This window comes from Hydractinia symbiolongicarpus, chromosome 6 (assembly GCF_029227915.1).
Source record: "Hydractinia symbiolongicarpus strain clone_291-10 chromosome 6, HSymV2.1, whole genome shotgun sequence".
NCBI classification, from domain to species: domain Eukaryota; kingdom Metazoa; phylum Cnidaria; class Hydrozoa; order Anthoathecata; family Hydractiniidae; genus Hydractinia; species Hydractinia symbiolongicarpus.
Window position 1 is genome coordinate 13,462,609 of NC_079880.1, and position 20,395 is coordinate 13,483,003.

At 31.9% G+C, this 20,395-nt stretch overlaps 1 protein-coding gene across 1 annotated transcript; it reads left to right on the forward strand.

Moving 5' to 3' along the window:
* Window positions 1-17,856: 17,856 nt before the first annotated feature.
* LOC130647083 (uncharacterized) lies at window positions 17,857-20,002 on the forward strand. The gene is made up of 3 exons (XM_057452811.1): window positions 17,857-18,842; window positions 19,019-19,475; window positions 19,639-20,002. The coding sequence occupies exons 1-3, from the start codon at window positions 18,780-18,782 to the stop codon at window positions 19,938-19,940; spliced, it is 822 nt and encodes a 273-aa protein (XP_057308794.1). The 5' UTR covers window positions 17,857-18,779; the 3' UTR covers window positions 19,941-20,002.
* The last annotated feature ends 393 nt before the right edge of the window (window positions 20,003-20,395 follow it).

Sequence of the window (20,395 nt, forward strand, 5' to 3'; positions counted from 1 at the left end):
TATTTAGTATGTGATATCGTTACTACTTCCAGCTCCATTCCTAAAATCAAAAATAGAAAAAAACATACAGAGGAAATTGCGGAACCTCTTTCTAATAAGCATGAAAACAATGCAGTAAACATTTTTATGATCCAACTTGTTAATTTCTTAAGGTAAAACTTTTTAAAAATTAGTTTTCGTTTTATTTCTGCATTGAGTTTTAAAATAATTTTCAACGAATTCCAATATAAATTAGAACTCAAATTTAAAGACGGACTTTTTACATATAACGTGTAAAGATTCCTTCAATGAAATTTCGGTTGTTGATTCGTGGAAAAAAAATGTAAACTTCATATCTCATATCTTCATATCTATGTAAACTTTCATATCCTTATGACGTTCCAGAGGACATCGCTGGTGAATAAGAACTGGGGTGTGCAATAACAGAACGCCTTTTAACCAGTGAGACCTCTGCATCTGATTATTATCATTTATTTGAAGCAATCTTAACTGCTACCTGCTCAATGCTTAGCATTGATGGGACCAAAACATTTCTACATCGATGCTTGAAGTAGAAAGACTAAAGCAATTATCTACTTTGGAATTATATTTTTGCTAAAAATAAAGGAAGAAATGCAGGAATTTAGTGAAGCACCAATTGTTACCCACGTAAAGTTTCTTTAATTTGGATGGATATGGCAATTAATGCGTAGGTTGATATATCTATTGTGATGAATATGAGTTTCTAGGACCTAGGAGGATAAAAGAAAGAAGGAAACGAAACTCAAATTAAAAATGCTCTGAATCTATTGAATACTGAGTGCGAGGTGCTCGGCCTAAGTTTGTTCGCGCAAAATTAATGAGATCCCACTTTCTCTTAACTAACGACAAGAAAATATCATTCTTGTTTCATTTCAATACAACACGTTTTACAGCTATTTAACCCTATTTGGTTCGGGAGTCTGCCCCCCTTAATACCTTTTCATAGGGCTGTTCAAATTGAATTAAACTTGGCACACTTATAGTACGTCATAAAAGGAACAAAATGGCAGCAATAAAATTTTGCTTGCGTCAGCACATTTTCTGTGACGTCATCAGAAGTTTGAAATTTGTTAAAAATGACACTATCTGCTTAAAATTTAATTACTTTTGTTCCAGATCGAATTTTTGGATTCTCTTTGAAGTTTCTGAAAGCTAAATGAAAGTCACTTAACATAGTTTCTGGTTTTTACGTAGATCACATAAAAAATTGTCAAAAATTGCTCGATTATCCGGTTTTTTCCGATTTTCGGGTAAAATCCGACAAAATCGGAGAATCGGAGTTCAAATTATGCAAAATGATTCTTCTTATTAAAACAAAGTTGTGATGCAGTTTTTAAGTTCTAAGGATAATCCTAACAGGAGTTATTAAATTTTACCCATTATAAGGATTTCATAGAGATATTATTGTGATATTGTGATAGCGTAAAAAAAACCAATAAAAAGTACACCTGTTCGTGGCGTAATTTTATATATTCTTATATTAGTCAACGTCATGTGTATTAAAACTCAGCTTATATAAGTTTTAAGACAAGTCACAAAGTTTTAAAACCTAGCTCAGTATGCTTTAAAAGTTAATATCGTTGAGATATTGTCAACAAGCAAATCTACAAGGATTTTGAAGGACTCCCTTCCACTAATGAATTGTTAGAATGGCGTGGCGTGGTTGCTGGCTACAAATTACTTTTAAAAGAAATTGTTACATAACCGTCGTCGCAAAGTTCGCCACCACAGGTATAGTCTATTTCCATATTATATTCACATATTTTACACTTGCTAAAGTTTAATTGTCAATGTTCAGAGTGGTCTTAGGACTTAGGCTATTTGACTAAGTTCAAACCTCTTAAAAAACGCTAAATGTTGCTGACGTCTGCATGACCATTATTCACGGATTTCGGAGCTTTCGTAGAAGCCGAAGGGGATTATTTCGGTGTGCGAGCATGCTAGAAAATGTAACTAGCAACTTTTCAACGCTGTCTGCCTGGCCTACGTGTGAGCAAAAGTAGCAACTTCGCAGCCTGCCATTGGCTGTTTGAGACTCTTCTCTATACTATTTTCTATATTTGAAAAATGAGGAAAAGACTGCCATCGTCTCAATATTCTTATCCAAGATTGTGAGCTTCGTGGTTGCTTGCTACAAATTACTATTAAGACATAATTGTTGCAAAATCTTACCGATTTTGTTAGTTATAGCGTATGACCATCATTGATCACTTCATGAATATCTGCTGTGCAGCCTTTGGTAAGAAACTTTCAGAATGACTTAAGCTTAATACACATTAAATATTGTAGTTTTAAGGCGTTTCTGAACATTTTGAGTGTTAAAGGGCAGACCAACTGTTACAGCGTGGAAAAAAATTTGGCTTTTTTCTTTTTAGACATTTTTAGAAGTTAGAAGAATCAAAATAATTTCAGCTACGCATGCGTATTTTATTCTTTTAAAGGGAAACTCTAAAACAACCTCGGCGATTTAGCATTATAAGCATTTTACCTAAAAAACAAAAGAAGTTTAAAAATTGAAGTTGAAAACATTTTTTCCAAACTTTAATTACATAATTACAAAATGTTAGTAAGCACGTTTAAGCGGTGCCTGTAGAGGAAAATACAACGTGACATTCCTCATTACTTGTCGACATTCCTCATTACTTGTCGCGACTTTCAGCATGATATTAATAAAAAAATTCATCTAATATGATTACTAGCCTAATAAAAAGTGATATAATAATTTTCACGTCATAGGGGCTGCGAAGTTGCCCATGTTGTAAAAAATACATGCAGAGCAGGTTGTTGTGTAGATGAAAACAATAACAAAAGATACAATAGCTTTTTTCGAGGTAGATACACGTCACAGGGGGTGTGAAGTTGTTCATGTTGTAAAAAATATATACAGAGCAATTTCTTGTATAAATAAAAAGAAGAAAAGAAGAAAAACAAACCAACTAGGTGTTTTCACTTTTGTGGGTGGTAGTGTTTAAAAACTACATAAAATGCAAGAGTGTACCATTTACAAAGTTGAACACTGAGAGAGTTTTTCACATTTACAAATTATCAGTCCATGTTAAAACAGCTTCATGCAGTCGTTTATCACAGAAGGATAACCAAACCTTGGACATTTTTTCATTCCTTGGTTTTCGAGACGGCGCAATATTTTCAAGAGTATGGGTAGTGAGAGAGAAAAGTATTTAACGGTATATATTCAACATACGTGGGATAAATTAACTACGTAATACTTAAAGTAGCTAAATAACTTTTAGTGTGTGTCCCTTGTCTTTTCATTTATTTGTAGGTCATGCATTAACAGTTTGTCCTTTTTCCTTTTTTTTTTGCCCGGAAAAAAAACAAACAAAAATATCAGAACTCAAAAAATATATGCCATGCTGTTTTCTGTATCGTGCGATAATCAGTCATTATGGACAACTTTAGTGACTTACACAAAAGTCAAGCTAATAACGGTGGAAAAGTCTATGATCACTGAGATCCAAAACAACAACTTATCTTAAATATCATATTAGGCATCGAAATATAACTGAGGATGATAAAAAAGTTTCCGGCATATAATGGATATCCATGATTTATTTCATACTTACCTTGCTTTTAATTCAAAATTTCTAATATAAAAACTTTAAACCTTTTAAACTAACTAGCTAACTAGCTAGCTATATCCTTCAAAATTTTGCATAGATAAATGTACGTTTATTGTACATAAAGCCAGCCTAGGCAACAACAATGACTGTAAGGTATTAATTACCTTCTTATTTTTTTAACTAATACAACTCCTTGTGTTTGTCTCTGTTACCTCATCAAAATATGCTTTCGATTTACTGATATTTAATATATTTTACAGACCGTAACGTATTTTACCGGCAAAAATAATACTAAAGAAGAAAAAATTAGCTAATTCATCATAAAAATTAATTATTCATCTTCAGAAATGGCGGGAATTGAGTTTTATTAAATCGTTTCGTAGCCCTTTCAATTGTAAATATTTTTAAAGGAGTTACTCAACAATTTATAGATATCTTCGTTATGCAGAAAGAAACTTTATCAAATCTACTGTTTTTTTCTAACTTTTTATGCTTAGCTACATCGTAAACGTTAGATTATATATTTTTTTGAATAGTTTAGTTTTCCGAAAATCATCATGTTTCCGAAAATCCTCAAGCGTAGTATACGACCATGATAACAAACCTTTAAAAAATGCAACAAAAACATCGATAAGAAGAAATACTGAAAGGTAAAAGAACAGCAAAAAATAAAAATAAAATCACGCCAAGGTAGTACTGACAAGGATAAAAGCTTTTTTTATTTTGTTGCAAAAGGTTGACTGCTTTTCTAAACATCACGACAAAAACAAATATCACCAACAGAATAACTTTTTTATTTTCATAATACACGTTGCATTAATTGCATATTCAATATCACATTCAGCTTCATTGAATTTTGTTTTGGTGGTGGCGATGTTACGGTCAAAGTCTTTTTAATTTTTGAATTGTGGTAAAGCCTCGGTTTCAAGCAAAGTTAAAAACACTATTTTTACAGGTTGTTTTTTTGCTGTATAAATCTAAAGGTTTCGAGATTTCACATTTTAGCAAGTTTCAGGTGAGGAAAAAAGTTAAGAAATAGGAGACATCAAGAAATGTAATTCAGGAAAGGTGTATTTATTCTCTTCGCTAGAAAAGTAGCCAATCTCCTCAATGCTTTTAATCACATATTAACAACAACAACAACACGCGATTAAACATGATTATAAGAATTCTCTGGAAAATATAGACAGGATATGTCGATCAAAATTAGTAAAATCAAGAACAAAAAATGTCATTTGCTGCTACTGGGCAACAAAATTTTTTTCCATCATTAAATTTAATTTCTAACACAAAATCTCATAGCTTGGTACAAAGATTTGTAACAAGCCTCGATTTCACCAATTAGTGTTTGGACTTCAAACCCTTTCAATTTTATTTCATATTTTCGATCAAATCGCATTGTTTACATGCAAATATAATGTACTTTATAACAAAAAGCACATGAATTCGGACTTATTTTGGATGGCAAACAAGCATACATTAAAAGTGGTTTATAGGCAGATTGAAAACAATGCGGAAATATGGTAAAAATCAGGATTAAAGATTCAGATGGCTGTCCTATTTAAAAAAAGCGGAATATATGGATGCTTTGCAAACAAAAATTCTGCATTTTTTGTGTAATAACCTTTTGAACAATCTCTTATCCACATGTTAAATTCTTTAGTAATCCGGATTATATTTGGGTGCGAAAAAAAGTCTTAATACCATTTCAATGTTTGGAATTTTGGAATTTTGACGAAAAAATGTTGTGACGTGTTTGAATCTTTAAAAAAAAGAACAGAGAACAGTAGAAAACCCTTTTAAATAAGATTTTCTTGCTCGAAATTTTGATAACCTAGTGGGACATGCTCAAGGTTATCCTTATTAGCGCCTATATGTGAATAAAAGATTTTCCAAAAGATTACTACAGGAAGTAAAGCAGAAGTTTTGTTTGCAAAGCATCCATATTTTTCCGCTTCTTTTACATTAGGACAGCCATCTGAATTTTTTCTGAATCTTTAAAACGCATTATCACCATGCTTCAGCCTTGTTTATAATCTCGCAATTAACTCAATTTAAAGTTCATCGACTAAAGTTGCCTATTTGTAGCTAATATTTTAAGTGTTCAGTAACAACAAGGGTGTTCTAGTTTGCTATACTTTTTCATTTTATAACTCACTCAAGTTTTTTTTCAGTTTTTATTTTGATTCTCTCCATTCGTAACCCTATATGTTACAATTTAAATCTAGCACTCGAATCAACAATTTCAATGTCCAGTGGAATTATGTTTTTATAAATCTTTTCTCCTCCATTTATTTCAGTTATTAATATATTTTTTTATCTGCAACTTTTTCTGGTGATAATGTCTTAGCATGATTTGAATATTTTTTTGTTGTTGCTTGTTTTCACTTTTAAAAGGTTTTCAAAAAAAATTGCAGACACTCGTTTATGATGATGATTTTTAAAAGTAAGATTAACAAAAGGTAAACAGTCCAGTGTTTAAAGAGACGTAGCTAAACATAACTTAAATTTTATTTTAAAAAAATCTAGTAAACACCCACGCCCAAGGAAAACATCTCCTGATTATTAAGTAATTACAATTATTCACAATAAAATAAATATGGTCTATTAAAATTGGTAAGGATAAAAATAAATTTATTATTTTACTGGGAAAAATTTGGCACAGTAAAGGTAAGGTGGATTTTTATCACGCTTGCCAAACCACTGTAATATAAAATAACAAGTCGCTAATATCCACGTCATTTTAAAATAGTTGACAAATTATTTTTTAAGGAAAATGATCTTCATGTTAAGGACATATAATTGGATTTTTCCTGTAAAAACATTGGAAGTACTAATTTGGCTAGCTAGTTTATCAAAGTTTCCATGAAAAATGCACGCTACCAGAAAGAATGCAGCTTGCCATTTAGATTATAAGCAATACAATAAGTGCAATTGAACGGTAGATTGAAACCCTCTAGTTGAAGAGCTAGCTTTTCTAAATTTTGAAATAGTAAGGGTTAAGTGTTGCAATTTGGGACCTTTTGCAACAAAAAAATTTAGGTTTACATTGGCTCAAACAAGTTGAAATTTTTTTCTCTGCAATTATTACTTAGGTATTATATTTTTCGCGTCACTCCTATGTTACTTTTCATCATACCGTGTAGATAAACGATGGCGTCTTAAACAAGCGATGTCAAGCAATTTTACTGTCCGATAGTACATTCTGACATTTTTGGCCTCTGTAATAGTTCGTGAATATTCATCAAGAACATATTTAATTAGATATGATCTTTATTACATTTAATCAATAACACGCTTTTGCTAATCAGCGATTCATTGAAATGTATTTACTGACTTGGCGCCTGAAATGTATTTTCATATAGGATGCCAAAACGCTTTAATAGCCGTTTATTAAGGCACGAAGTGATGTCAAGCAAATACCAAATCTATTAAACCTATTATGATGCAAATTTTAATGAACGTGCACAAACACAAGAAAAGGCTGTATTTTGTACATAGGACTAAATGACGTAGTCAATTTGTAAAAATGATATTATGTACTTAACGTACGAATTAGCTGTTGGAAGTGCCTGCGACGTTATTCTTTTTCAGACAAATAATAAGACAGTACAACCAACAAAATAGCCTACGTCGCCCTCATTTGCTTAAGTGTATTTTCCACTGCTGGAATATACTGTACGCGTTATGGTAAATGTTATTGTAGTAACTAGTGTACAATTCTGTACAATTATATACAAGAAGTTTACATGTTTGTTTTTTTATAATGCGAAAAATAATTTAATTTTTTGAAATTCAAACTGCCGGCGTTGGTACATCTGCGCATTATATTGCACAAGAATAAAAAATTGTGCACAATTAATTGTGTACAATATGTTGTAGCTGTGGAGCCTGCCTGTTAAGCGTAGTTTCAACTGCTGGAAATTATTGTAGCAAATATTGTAGAAATAATTGTATTCTGTACAATTATATATTAGAATATAAATAATTCACACGTTTTTTTCGAGAATGCTTAAATGCGCAAAAAATAAAAGAAATATCCAATTTATTTGCAATTGACTCAATAAGGACCTGTTACCTGTTACTTTAAATTGAACTTATTTGATTTAGAAAAAAACTTATAAGCTTTGAAGTCGCAATATATGCTACGTTGTGGTTACAACTGTAAAATATCTTCTAAACATAATATACAATTATGTACAATACATTGTAGCAGCAGAAACTATCCTTGAGGGTTGGTCGTCTTTCGTTAACCCTATTCGGTCCAGGGGGGTGGTGGTTACCCCCCTCCATCTGACGGGTTTTTTCAATAATTCCTTAATGGTATATTGAATGGCTACAATAATTACTGAGTTTCAATATTTATCTATTAGACACCTGCATGTATAATGTTTAGTTCCCATACAGAGGCTTTGATATTGGCTATTACTCAAAACTACCCCTAAGAATCTCTATAAAACCCTTATAAGAAGGAAAAATATAATAACTCTTGTTAGGATTATGTCTGGAACTTGAAACTTACACCACAACTTTGTTTCATCACGAAGAATCTTTTTGCATGTTTTACTTGCGTGATTAATCCGATTATCCACGTTTTTTTAGGATTTTACCCGAAAATCGAAAAAAAAAACGGATTTTCGGACAATATTTGGCAATTTTGCATACGATCTATGTAAAAACCGGAATATATGTTAAATAACCTTTATTTAGAATAGGAACTTAAAACAGAATGTAAAAATTCGCTCTAGAACTAAAGGAATTGAATTTTAAGCAGATATTGCTATTTTAAAGAAATTTCAAACTTTGAATAAGGTCAAAGAAAATATGCTGACCCAAGCAAAAATTTATTGCTGCTGTTTTGTTCATTTTGTCACGTAGTATAAGTTTGATTCAATTTGGGCAAGCCTTTAAAAAGTTATTAAGGCGAAGCGGATCCCCCCCCTCCCCGGTCATAATATGTTTGAAAAACCGGACCGAATAGGGTTAAGTCTGTTTTATGTGGGTTTAAAGTCTACTTTTATACCGTAATAGGACCAGGCATAACAACTGAATGATTTTTGATCCACAAGGTTAAATGTATTTGTCGTTTAAAATGTTTAGCCACTTTTAACATGTGGTTAAAAATAAAGAATACATCTTGTTCACATGATTTCAATGCGTGCTCCAGTCTAAACTTAAGATAAATACAAAATGGCGTGAAAACGAGCACCAACCTTTATTGTTCCCACACATCGTTTTGCTTCTTTTTTAATTATCAATGAGGGTCCTGCGAAGGGGGCCCTAGTGCATTAATGCAAACTGTAAAAAACATGAATTTAAGTTTAAATATGTTACTGATTTATATGACTATATTTTATAAGATCTGCACAATCAATAACATTTTTAGATATGTGCTTGGTAAGATACAACTAAAGATAATTTAGTCAATGACGTGTGTAGAAAAAGGAACTAACAGGAATAAGTATAATAGCTTGGCCATTGACGTATTTGGAAAAGGGAACTAGCTAGAAAAGTCAATTTTTAAAATTAGGAGAAAACGTAGTAGAGAATAACTGAAAGAATAACATGAAACTTAGGAAGCCCTAATGAATTGCATTGATCAGGTAATTGTTAACTTTACCTGTGCGTAGGCCTAGTTGCTATTGTATCAACGTCCGCTTGTTTACTGAATGAAGTTTGACAAGATTCAATTACAATAAGTTTTCTTAATTATCTGACCTATGATGCATGATAGTAAATTTGCGCGAAAATGTTTTGGCAGTCATGTCAGTGGATTGTTGTTTACTTGATATTTGTTGGTTAGATACAACTAATAGGTAATTTAGTTGATGATGTGTCTAGAAAAAGGGACTATCGACCAATATGGACAAAATTAATGAGACAAAGGCAGTTTTTTGATCATTTTTCAAACACGGCATTCTCTAGTGCGCCATTAGAACCAAAGAATCCTCGTTGCGGGCCTCGAAAGTTGCAAAATTCGGGAGAGATCGTCGTGCGATGTTTAGCATGCTTCAATAGTATGAGTTTAACTAAACAACCTAAAATACCAAGTCCGTTGTAAACATTGACAAGCAAACATTGGCCTCTTCAAAATGCACGACTTCATTGTGACAACCAATCATAATTGTGACGGCTAAAATTAGTGACGACTAAAATGATCTGCACTGTTACAGTTTCTTTTGTGTCCACGATTGTAGTCCAAATAATTTTCACAAGGAAGATTTAACATAGGGAGTGTATAAATGAGATTATCTCGATGCTGTTGTATTGTTTACGCCGATGATTGGCAATCATAATTTATTTTCTCGTTTACTAAACTTAGGAGCAATTGAAATCATTTAGTTAATGACATGCCTACCTATGAAGCTATGAAACCGAGATGACGCAGTTTCACTAGTTATATCATTATAAATTTGACATGAGCAGAAGTATTTGGCAATAGTGTTTATTGTCGTGCGTGCTTTAAGTGCCCGACAATATTAATATTATTTAGGCTCACGAGTAAATTCCAGCTAAGAATTTTCGAAAAAAATAAACATCAGCTAAGAAAAAAGACAACAGGAAACCCTTTTTTCTTTTTTTTTTTTTTAAAAACATTGTTCCATATGGAAATGCATAATAATATTCTGTGACAACCACTAAACGAACGATGACGCTTTTGTGCATAATTAAGGAATGACGAAAAACTGTCGTTATTGTAGTAAATTCTTTATGATTTTAAATGAAATAAGGGCATGTAAGTAACTCGCAGAGTTCTATATTTTTCACAAGTACCCTCATATAGGCTAATAAGTTATTTCTCGCACCATTGAATACCTACTAAAGCGAATAATGCACAGTGGAACCGCACTAACACGGGTACTTGTGGGACAAGCATTATTGTCAGATTTAGGGAAGTGTCCCGTAAACAAAATCAAACTGGAAATCTCTTTTGTCGTTTTCGCGGGAATGGCACAAGAAAAGGGCATTGAGTGAAGCAATACGATAATACAAGATACACTTGTGGTACAAAAATATTTATTAAAGAATTACACCCATAAATAATGCGATTATTTATGGGCGTAAAGCCGAAAAATGTAACAGGTTTATGCAGATGTAATACTGTCAGAGTTCCTTCAAAACTTATCTAGGACATATCCTGTTTTGACGGTTTTGAAGACTGTTTGTTTTAACGTGGCTTCACTCTCAGTATATTACAGCGAAGCATTGAAAGCCAAGTCACTCTCCTTATGTAGCTGAGTGTTTGCTGATTTTTTTCAAACATACAATATGATAGTTGAGAACAAAATAAAGTGAAAAAAAATCGTGTCATTGTTAGAATAATAAGGATTTTAATTTTTAATAAAATGACGTGCACTAAATAGCTAACGATGCAAAATAGGTATGGATGCTAATGAATTTCAGAACTGGAAGATTTAAGATTGTTTAGCTGGCTATGTATACCAAGTTTATCTTACAAGAATTCGTACCCACTGACGTGTTACGCAATTAAAACAAAAGGGGGTGTTTAAAGGGTGTGTTTTTAGCTATTTGGAGTTCTTTAATTCAAGTCAGTACGGCGCCAGACAGGCTGATTACGTAATTAAATTTACTAAAAATAATTTTTTGAAATTGTTATGGAACAAACGTAAGCATTCTCCTGGAAAAGATAATATTTGTCGAAATAGACTAATAGCATAGTTGATATTCTGCAGTCAGAAGACTTTTTATATAGACACACAAGTAACTTAACACAAAACGAGCAAATTTTTAAAACTAACCAGCCTGTTTTGCCAAGGTTTAACATATGGTTTAAAAAAAACTGGAAAATTTAAATATATATCATAATTTATTTTTTTTGTAAACACTACCTACCTAGTTTGCTAGCTACATTTTAGAAACGTAAAGAATCCTAATACAGGAATGAAAAAAATCTGTTTTACTCATGTTCTTGACGAAATGTAAAAAAACACTTTTGAATATTTGTCCACAATCCTTCCTTTCCTACTCTCAATATGTGGTACATATTATTTCAACTAAAGTGACAATTTTCGGCCAACATTAAAGTGACGCAAAAATTAATTCGGACAGACGTTTTATTACATTTTGTCTGTTTGTAAGTGTGACAAAGATTTGAAACAAAAAAAAACCGCAGGTAAAATATATCGCACATCCACAGCGTCTATGTTGTGTTATCAAAGCTTTCTCCGTACTTTAAGTAGCTAGACCTACAAAATTATTGTTTTTTGACTTTTAGGTGAGAAAAAGCAAGGGAAAGAATGAAACTATTCTCTTTATCGTATTAGTTAATTGCTACTAAAAAATATCAGTAATAATTTTTCTTTTTTTTTTTTTTCTTAAAACTAATGACTAGAGTTAAAATAAAATTAAAATGTCTATTAAAGTGTCAAGCCACAAAATTGAATGTTACGCTCAACAACTTCTTAACAAATTTGAGGATAAGGTCAAACTTTTACCAAATAAGAAGTAAAATGTCAATTAAAGGTGAAAAAAAATGTTAGTTGAATAGTTCACTGCAAAGAGCATAAAAATTATGTGCAGTATCCATCAAAAATTTGCAATTGGTGTGCTTACAGTGACCAGTCAATGTCCCACGCCCTTCACATTAATTTGGCAAAAATCAAAAGTACAAAAAATTAAGTAAAAACAAAATTTATTTTCTTAAAACTTATTTAAATATGTTTTTACACCATTCTAATAAAATTGACATAAATATGATTTCAGATCACCTAGAGTTTAAATTAATTCAAAAGATGATGAGATTTTTATAAAGAAAATAATCTTGCAATTTTTAACAACACATTCTTTGGCAACAGCTTCCTCTTTAGGACTATGTACTTGACAAGAGAATTACGGACCGATTAGAACTGTTATGATATGTTTAATAATTTGTATCAAGGACACTTTTATTTAAATTTTTGATTCAGTGTAAGTAGAGTTATTACTACGGTAGTGAGGTATGCAACTACACTACTGTAACTGAAGCTATTGTGAATAGTGTTCACTCCTTCCTAATAACTATACAGCTTTAACCCAGTCCAGATTGTAGACAGTACACTACCCATTGCTTACGTGTGTAAGTTCTGTTCTGTAACATGAACTTGCACCACTAGCATTGTGCTAATTTAAAGTATGTTAGCTATAGGTAGCTAAAAGAAATAACTCGATTAGCTATACTTAAAGTTCGTATTTAGCCAAAACTGGAATAAAAGCCATTAAGTTGTAAAAAAAGGAGAGATGCTAAACCTAACATAACAGCAAAGCATCGTGAAGATTCCTGACCTACATGCAAAATCAAATTTCAATGCCCCATGGATGTTACCATATATGTCAGCTTTACATTTATAAGGGTCGACTACACTTCTCTTACTGCTACGTTTCGTGTAAAGTTCTTAAATGAGCCTATATCGTTCTGTTTGAATACTAATCTGTTTGAAATTTTTCACGCATTTACTTCCTTTGTGGTGTATATCATATAAGAATAACAAAATTAATACTTAATCATATTTTTTTATTAGTTTCGGAAAGTAACTTTTCAAGTATACAGGATCATAATTGCCAGTTTAGCAAGGTTTAGAGAATAGAATACCATTTAACGACATCTGCGTTTGATGTAAAAAAGCACTTAGAGCACTTTAGCAAAATAGGTTAGGTGAATTATTCTTACATAAGACTAGCTGAAATACCAACGAAACGTCGAATAGGTATTAGTATGTTAAACAATTATATCCTCAATGCTTACAAAATATATATATATAGTGCTTTTCAAACGTCTTTTTGTAAAAGACGGTAGAAGTAACTTAATAAATAATTCTTACGTAAAAGTTAATATGCTCATGTTGACTCACGAGCGATTTAAAAGTTAACAGAAAAGTATTATGATATTTTTTCCCCATGGAATGTACTATGGAATGTACTATTTACATGACTGTAAATTAGAAAGCAGTGGTATGTCCTTTTGTTTATTGTTTTAAATACAGATTAGCCGTTATTTACAGCAAGTGTTTGAATTACTTAACCTTTCACATCTCCTGTCGAGTAGACACGTGGAGGGGGGTCCTGACCTTTTTTTTAAAAAAGAAGACGAGTTTTGCTTTAAGATGACTTTGCCAAATGTGAGTAATTGATAACACTCGTGTTTTTACAGTGGGAAAATCCACGGCAGTTTGCTTGTCGCAACTAATAGCTACCATTTTTGGCTCACAGACGGAATGTCGAGTATTACTATTACGACTTAAATTGCGTTTTAATTTATTATGCTGAAGAGCTGCAAGTGGGTTGATTTAGCATGTTTAATGTTTCTTTAATTTAAACGGAATTTAAACAACATCAAAAATAACAAAGCGGGACAAAAAACTTAAATTATTTTTTGTTTTTATACTTTTTTTATTCCCGTTTCTGTGCACAAGAAAAGTTTTAAATGATTTATACTTTCAGTTTGAATCGAAACGGAAAAGTTCAGCATTTCGGAAATTGTCTGTTCCGTTCCTTTCCGATCCGTTCTGATCTGTTCCATTTCTTTTTTTAAAGATATTTTATTTTTATGTAGCATTTGAATCATATCTTTTATGCACAAGTTGCATTTTTTATTATAATTTTTTACATCTGTGAAATTTAAAACATTTATAGTAAATATGTTTTTTAAAAACATCCAGATTCTTTTATGGTCATTGCCAATAAGTGAATAATATAAAAATATATTTTCCATGGGACTGACAGCTAGTGTGTTTATAAATCCAATCAGTCAATTAGAACAAGTAATTAACACACTGGTATAAATAATCATCAAAGAATGGAGTAGTTTTGCCGCACATGTATAATTCTTACAAGTAAGTTATGCAACATAACTTCTACTATGACATTGCTGCTATAAATAAAAATAATTTCTTTTTTCACAATTAGTTTTTACAGATCAGGACTTTTGGTGAATGTGGACAACGCGATTTTTTCTTTTTTAAAATGACTGCTTTATTTTTTTCTGATCTTTCTAAATACAATTATAAGCGCCTGTATTATCAGAAAGATTTGTGTCACCATTGGGTAGACTTTAAAATGTCAACATTTAATTGAGGACATCTTGACATTTTTTTCTCTCTTCTTGATCATTTTAATATATATCATGCTGACATGCGCAGGTTTAAAGATATTATGCGCATCTTAAAATATCTCCACTTCTCCAATTCCAGTGGAATAGCTTTGATCGTATGAATGAGGGTAAAGACTATGATTATGTCCTCATGTGAGTTGATGTCAATGCAGCCCTCTACAACTACACGTAAACCATAAATATAATCGTCAGATGATCAGTCGTTATTCGACAAATATAAAACTAACTACCTTACTTCTTAGATGACAAATCCTGTTGATTTACGGAGGAAAATCCCCCAACGTTGAACCGCAATATTTTTGACAGTTTCGGTTTTATGAAATGCTTTCCGCATACTTTAGAAAGCGGATAAATTTGGCTACGCAATGGAAACAAACATGGTTTTTTGATTACCCCGGCGATTGTGAATTCAACATCGGAAAGTTGATGGCCAAATATAAATAAAAGCTCCCACATAGACTTTAAAAAAGCTTAAAACAATGCCAAATTTTTTTAGCTAGGGCAAGTTTAAAAATGTTTGTTTAAAAAGGCATAAAAAACCATGAAGTACAATTAAACACACGATTTAACAATTGTATTTCCGCAGCGTGTTATTAAAATCTTAAAAAAAACCAACACATTAAAGCAGTCAAAAGTAATACCCATTGAGATAAAAGCTTAATATAATCTTCTGTACATTTAGCACATGATCGGCTTATGAACATCTGTTGTCACAAATATGGATTTGTATTCGTACATTTACATTTTTTTGCAAATCAATTCATTAGGTTCGTCAATGTATTTATCTTTTCTTTTATTGAACAGAAGCTTTTAAACTATCGTTAAGTCTTAATGCGTGTGTTACATTATTTTAATTTCCACACCTTTAGCCTTAAAATAAATCAGTCAGGAATAGTGTAGTATGCCTTTCTCCACATCTTATTGATTGATTTGAAAAAAGAAAAGCAGTTCTTTGCCAAATAATCTTTTAGTTAACAAAATAGGCTTGCACAATTTTTAATTGGTGTTATATTTTCTTTCTATTGCTTAGTTTCAAATTATATCGTTAAGCAAATTCCGTTGTAAATATATTTCTGCAATTCGGGGTGTATACTACGATCTGCTAAATGTTATTTAACATTTTCCGGTTTTTACAATATTGACTTGTAAATAATGTTAAAAATTCTTATTGTTCCTGAATTTTCGAGTAAAATCTGCGAAAAATAGGAACTTTACAGTCTGATTCACCTTTGTAAAATAAAGTCGTGTTGTATGTTTTAAGTTCCAAGAATAATCTCAACATAACTTATTATAATTTCCTGCAATGCAGAAACTCAAAAACTGAAGAAAAAAAATGAGGGCCACGATAGGGAAAAAATTAAAAATTCTCAGGTGAGCAGTCATACACGTCTAGCATGTACATTTTATCAACGAAAGAACAACAAAGATACAAATTCTACTAGTTATTTGTGGTTGCCAAATTAGAAACAGTAATTTCTTGTTGCATCACGGGTATTTACTGCTCCGTTTAGAAAAAAATTGGCACACAAAATTATTTACAATATTTTCATAAAAATTTGTGTTTAAAAAACGGTCATTTTGGAAAATGACCTAAGAACTTGGAGAATGCTGCTTGGCTGACGTCAACACAAATTTGTACTTATTAAATAGTTTTAACCCAAATATGGTAGATGTGGTACCGGAAAAAAATTACTTTTTCTACTAACCTGTACTGTCCGAATTTGCAATACTAAGAATGGACTATGTAGGAACCCTTTATCGCACAACAACCACCTTTAAACCAATACAATCGAATAATAATGTTCTTTGGACAAAACACGTATTCTCAGAAAAATAATCATATCAGGAAAATGTTTATTGATACTGAACTTTCTTTATGATATACCAGCTATATTTTTGCCAAGTATCATGACCTTAGCCTAAATCATTTAAAAGTTAAAGTAGTTCAAATCTACCGCACCCCCAGTTTATTTAAAAACAAAATGGCAAGTATAAAGTATAGTAGACAAATTGATGAATGTAGATACGCTTTTTAAAAATTTTACCTTTATTTAAAATATAAGACTAGTCGTAGGCCTGTGAAAAATTCAGGTTCATTTACCTGTCGCTACTTTTTGGCTCACAGACAGCAATGTGTGTAATAATGTAAGCTCTATAGATAAAGATTCTACCGGTCAAAATTCCTTATCCTTTTCTTTGGATGGATTACGGCTTATTTTACCAAGGCTCAAAGTGAAATTTTACTAGCTGGTATGTGAAGCCATTATAAAATGGTACCGCAAAACGTGAAAAAGTAAACAAATCAGGTGATTTTAGAACGCACAAGACTGGATCAACTAAAACATTTTTTTAGTTCACATAATAATTTAGATTTGATTTGTGAAGTTACTAAAGTTAAGATCTCAAATTGTAAAAATATAAAATTCGAACATGCCTTTTTTTACAGCTTACTTAAGCGGTACAAAAACGGCTTGGATTATATTATTTAAAGAAAAGAAATTCACCTTTAAGGATCTGATAAAGGTAGGTAATAAAACGGATACTGACCTGTTTTGATGTTGTATTGAAATATATATCTAAAGTCCTTGAATAAGGGTAACTTTGACCTTGGACTTTTTGTTTTGCTCTACGAAATTAAAACTGCATCTGCATGTTGCACAACAGAATAATCTACATCAGGGTCCCGCGAAAATCGAAAATTCGGAAAAACAGTGGTGTTGTATTAGCAGCAAATACTATCTTTCATATATATGGATATAAAGAAAATGCTTGAAAAATTTATGACAAAAACTTCTAAATCCCAAAATGTAATAACATAACTAGCTACTTTAAAGATACACAAATAACTATGTTTCATAACTAAATATCCATATTCCTTCCCTCCAACATTTTCATGGCCGTGGGGCAAAAGAAGCATGTTTGAGATTTACTTACCAAAAAACATCAAAAATAAGATCTGTGCTCATTAATTGACTGTAATTCAAGGTTTGCCATGAGGCAGATTTGAATTACAGGGATTTTCTTTAATATTTGTTTGTGTTTGAGAGAAATTGAATTTGATATCTTCGAAGAAAGCTCCGTTAACTAGCCTAATGTTCTGGGTATAATGTGCGTATAACGTGTTGTTACGCAAAAACTCAATTTTTTTTAAAAAAGCGGCTTTAATTACCCCCTTAATATAAAAGCATTATTGTTCAAAGCTATTTTTTAGTTCATCTGATGCTAGCCAAGTATTACAAAAACGAAACAATCGTCAAGGGACATTTCAGACCAGCAGATGTGATATTGTGTCATGATCAAGACTGCTCAATCAGCTGCCATTCTTACTAAATAACCTAGTACTTGAAGTTCTAAAATTCGCGAATCTAATGTAAAAAAAAGCAATATACTATTCCTATTAGCCGTCCTGTTTTAGTGTACTTTGTTTTTCATTGTAGCTTACCAAATATTTCGTAATACACTTGTGTTTATTTAAAAAAAACTAACGCCTTATTGTCTTAATTGTCCAGAAAGTCTTTTATTTCTTTATCGCTGATGTTAATAGAAGCAATTTAGATATACATCTTGCGCTGGTTAATTGCGATCGAGAAAACGGAAAATTTGATCAGGAGTAGTGCAGTGTTTAATGTTTAGATGACGTGTGTAATCTTAAGCTTCCCACTTGTCTATTGATGACGATCCGCGCGTAATGTATCGCGTCATACACGAAAAAACGTTTGTTCCAGCACGGGCGCTTGTTCCAGCTCCTTTTACTGGCATTCTTTCAAGCTGCGGGGGTGTTCATCTTAGTCTGATTGCTATGTTTAACGATTTAAGGAAATTTATTAACATTACAGGTATTTACAACTATGTTCAGAGAAAGTTGGCATCGACATTTATTTACGATGTGCTCATCAATTAAATGTAATTGCATGTAATTTGTGCGGACACTAAAGAAGGTACAAGTCCACATCAGTTTATCATAAATTTCATGATTGACATTCTTGCGTAATTGGCCTTAATGCTCTACGTCATGGAGCATTACCTATAAATAATGCGCGCATTAGAAAATATTCAGAGATTACAAACAGATGTGGTTAGTACAGAAAAGCAAGAAAATGACAAGATTCGTAGTGTTTTATATGATATCCCAGGTAAAATACAATATTGCCTAAAGCTGTAAAGCACTTTAGGAGCTTAAGAAGCGTTGAGTGTAATGATACCTCGGCTAGATGCAATTATTTTTTTACAGTTATAAACAATCGCTCAAGATAAAAACAACATCGTTTGCGAACGATACATTGAGCTTGCTAATCTTTCTCTGTCTTAGGTGTTCATTGGTCAATACATTGTAAATTCGGTTCTCCTAAACGGAAAAGAAGAGATTCGCATCAGAGATGTATTAAAAGTCAGTGTTCGTTCTCCCAAGCACGAAGATGGCACTGACTATAGAGCACCGTCAAGTATTTTGGCTGCAGTGAAGAGCTGTTATTTGCAAGATGATTCGATCTGTCAAATAGATGACAACGTGGACAATAGGTTTCGTTCTACCATTACGATAGACGTCGAATACACAAACAACAGAATGCAGATGACAGGAATTGGCTTTTCCCAAAAAACAATCCCCAGTCAAGATAGAATCCGACGCAGTCTAACGGAAAGGCCCATTCGCATCAAAGTTAGAGTTCGCAGATCAGGACAAGTTGTAATCCATAAAAAGAAAGTAAATAAAACTTCAAAAATAGAACTGTTAGAAACTCATAATTTAAAGAAAACAAATGGCACGAGTAAGTATGTGTTTTCGTGGTGCTTTTATGAGAATATTGAATTAGGATTTTGTGTTGACTTAAAGAGATGTGATTGCAAACTTTAATATTTTTATTGAATTAATGATTTTCTTTAATGCCCTTGAATTCATATGTTTTTTAAATTTTCAATATCTTTCTTTAGATGGAAAAAATACGTCTGGGAACAGATATGTGAAATTGTGTAAAGTGGGCGGCGTATGGGTGACCTGTTTAGGAATATACACACCCCGACCAACGACAACCTGTCGTAAAGGATTTATATGCCTTGGTAACTTCACTGCAGCAAAGTTCAAAATACCCGACAGGAACACTGTTAAGAAATCTTCAAATCGAAGGAGAAGACATACAGATAAATTTAATATTTATTTTGAGAGGACTTCTCAACTGACAGTTAAAAAATGTTTGAAGTATTTCATAGCTGGATTAGAATCGACAACGTCGTAGCCTATTGTTTGTATTATTTTAAGTCTCTTGTAAATACATAAATTAATTCCAAAGTGTTCATTCTTTTTGCATTATAATTTCCGTTTGGCAATGGCTGCGATAAAGGTTTATAGATGAAAACCATGTGTGCTTTCTACTAGACATACTGTCCGCTGTATGATATGAGTAAAACATTTTTTCCGCGTATTATCAAACGGTGTTTACAGAAATATATAAAAAAAGTTATCAAATTAGCTACAGTACATCAGGGTGGCCACAGGAATTTTGTAATAAACTTCATTCCAATGACTTTTTTGGTGATTTTAAGACCACTAGACGCAATTTTTGTTGATTTCAAATTGATAAACGTGATTGGAAGAAAACAGATTTGAATCATTCGACAAGGTATAGAATGTATTCTTATAATAGAAATAAGCGGTGTTTAAAAAAGCTCATTATGTTAAAAAATATATTGC

Bases quoted from the DNA above. Each gene is read 5' to 3' on its own strand.
- LOC130647083 (XM_057452811.1), top strand. From the start codon at position 18,780: ATGTGGTTAGTACAGAAAAGCAAGAAAATGACAAGATTCGTAGTGTTT. The intron at 18,843-19,018 runs GTAAAATACAAT...TCTCTGTCTTAG, and splicing joins TGTTTTATATGATATCCCAG to GTGTTCATTGGTCAATACAT. The intron at 19,476-19,638 runs GTAAGTATGTGT...ATCTTTCTTTAG, and splicing joins AAAGAAAACAAATGGCACGA to ATGGAAAAAATACGTCTGGG.